Source organism: Pongo pygmaeus, chromosome 1 (assembly GCF_028885625.2).
Source record: "Pongo pygmaeus isolate AG05252 chromosome 1, NHGRI_mPonPyg2-v2.0_pri, whole genome shotgun sequence".
Lineage (NCBI taxonomy): Eukaryota > Metazoa > Chordata > Mammalia > Primates > Hominidae > Pongo > Pongo pygmaeus.
The window spans coordinates 90,747,288-90,749,383 of NC_072373.2; the positions used below are offsets into that span (position 1 = coordinate 90,747,288).

At 43.0% G+C, this 2,096-nt stretch overlaps 1 protein-coding gene across 1 annotated transcript; it reads right to left on the reverse strand.

The window, feature by feature from the left end:
• Positions 1-1,139: 1,139 nt before the first annotated feature.
• On the reverse strand, positions 1,140-2,096 carry LOC129016541 (olfactory receptor 10J1-like). Its single transcript, XM_054455887.1, is given in 1 exon segment — positions 1,140-2,096. A coding segment is annotated over 1 exon segment (957 nt).

The following is a 2,096-nucleotide window of genomic DNA, read 5'->3' on the forward strand; positions in this document are numbered from 1 at the left end:
GCATATGAGGCCTACAGAATATGACCCCCACCTACCCTTCTGGTTTTATCTCCTTCAGTCCCCACCTCCTCCATGACCTGGAGTCAGCACAACTGAATCATTTTTCGTTCCCTGATCAGTCCATTTGCTTTCATACCTGTAGCTACATTGTTTCTTCTCTTTGCAATTCTTTCTTATCATTCAGACAATCTCTTGTGTTTTAAAAACAGTTTACATCACAGGTCCCCTCCTCTTTAAAAACTTCTCTAACATCTCCAACAGTCTCTCTCTCTTCCCCTTTCCCTTTCTTTCTTTTTCTGAGTTCTTCTTTAATTGTTTGTAAATGCCACTTATCATAAAGAACTGAAATCATACTGTCAAATGCTTGTTTTTACCACTAGGCTTGTAGCTTCCTGAAGCCAGACAAGGAAGCTTTTTTAATATTTATTTCTCCAGGACCTAGCACAGAGGCTAGTTCATAGCTCTTGCCCATTATGTGTTTTCTGATTTAACCAAATTTGAGTATCTCAGATTGTGCCCTCAAAACACTGTCATGATGACTGTAGAATTGCCAGTATCTCTAATTAAACTGTGTATGCTCACCATCTTTAATAAGCAGTTTTGCTAGAATCTGGGATAAATTAACACATCCAGGAGAGAACATCTATTTCTCCTGGGCTATCTAATCCTGAGGCCACTCTCCCTCCCCACACAGTAACTTATTACTTGACATGTCATAAACATACTCCAATAGGGAATCCAGTTTTAGAAGCCCTGGTGCTCTAGTATAGGAAGAAAGGGATTGTAGGAAAAAGATTTTAAGTGTGTCTTGGATTCTATTTTCTCAAGGGGCTTTCTATTGCCTTCATTAGGTGGAGATTCACAAAGAAACCAAAAGGTCAGTAAAAAATTCTCAGCCCACACTACTTTATTTAGGCATATCTTATCCTTGTTTGTCTATTTATACCCCAAAACAGGGATAACACTCCATCCAGTAACTTTATTTAAAGCTTCAGACTCCCAGTTGTATGAAACTGCTATTCCTCTTTTGCCTCTTATTTAAGGGGCAGGTCTCTAGGAGCCAAGGGTTTGTGAGTTTACACCTCATATTCCTGCCTAGTGTGGATGTTGACAGCCTCAGGAGAACTCTTCCTAAATGGTCAGGAAAACTTCCCACCAACAGCCCTGCACAGAGCATCTTTGACCTCTTTGTTTCTCAGGGTGTATACCACAGGGTTCAGTAGGGGAGTGATGACAGTGTAGGTCACCGAGATCAGCTGGTCATGATCTCTGGTGTTCTCTGACTTGGGCTTGAGGTAGGCAATGGAGGCACAGCCGTAGTGGACAATGACCACAGTGAGGTGGGAGGCACAGGTGGCAAAAGCCTTCCGGCCCTCAACTGAAGCAATCTTGAGGATTGTAGAGATAATGAGAACATAAGAAATGAAAACCAGACCCATAGGTACAACAAGCACCAGCACACGGATAATCAAAGTCAGGATTTCACTGACAGTGGTGTCAATGCAGGAGAGCTTCATCACAGGTCGGATGTCACAGAAGAAGTGGGGCACCTTTCTATCACAGACGGGTAATCTGAATACAGATGTCACTTGTGTTATTGCTACAATCAGCCCAATGCTGCAGGCCCCCAGGACAAGCTGGATACGCAGCCTCTTGTTCATAATAACCATGTATCTCAGGGGGTTGCAGATGGCCACATAGCGGTCATATCCCATTGCTGTGAGCAGGAAGCAGTTAGTGATGCCAAAGGTTACAAAAAAGAACATCTGTGTGGCACACCCTGCCAATGATATGGGCTGGCTCATACCTACGAGGCTGGAGAGCATCCTTGGGAGAATGACCAATGTATATACAGTCTCTGAAGTGGACAGCATGCTCAGGAAGAAGTACATGGGTGTGTGAAGATGATGATCAATTCAGATGATGGTCACAATGATGATATTGCCTGCTAGGGTTAAGATGTATAGTGCAAGGAACACGCCAAAAAGGGTGATCTGCTCACGGAAGCTGGAGAAACCTTGGAAAATAAAATCAGTGATGAGAGTAAAGTTCTCTCTTTTCATTGGTTGTTTCCCCAATCTGAAACATAAAAGCAT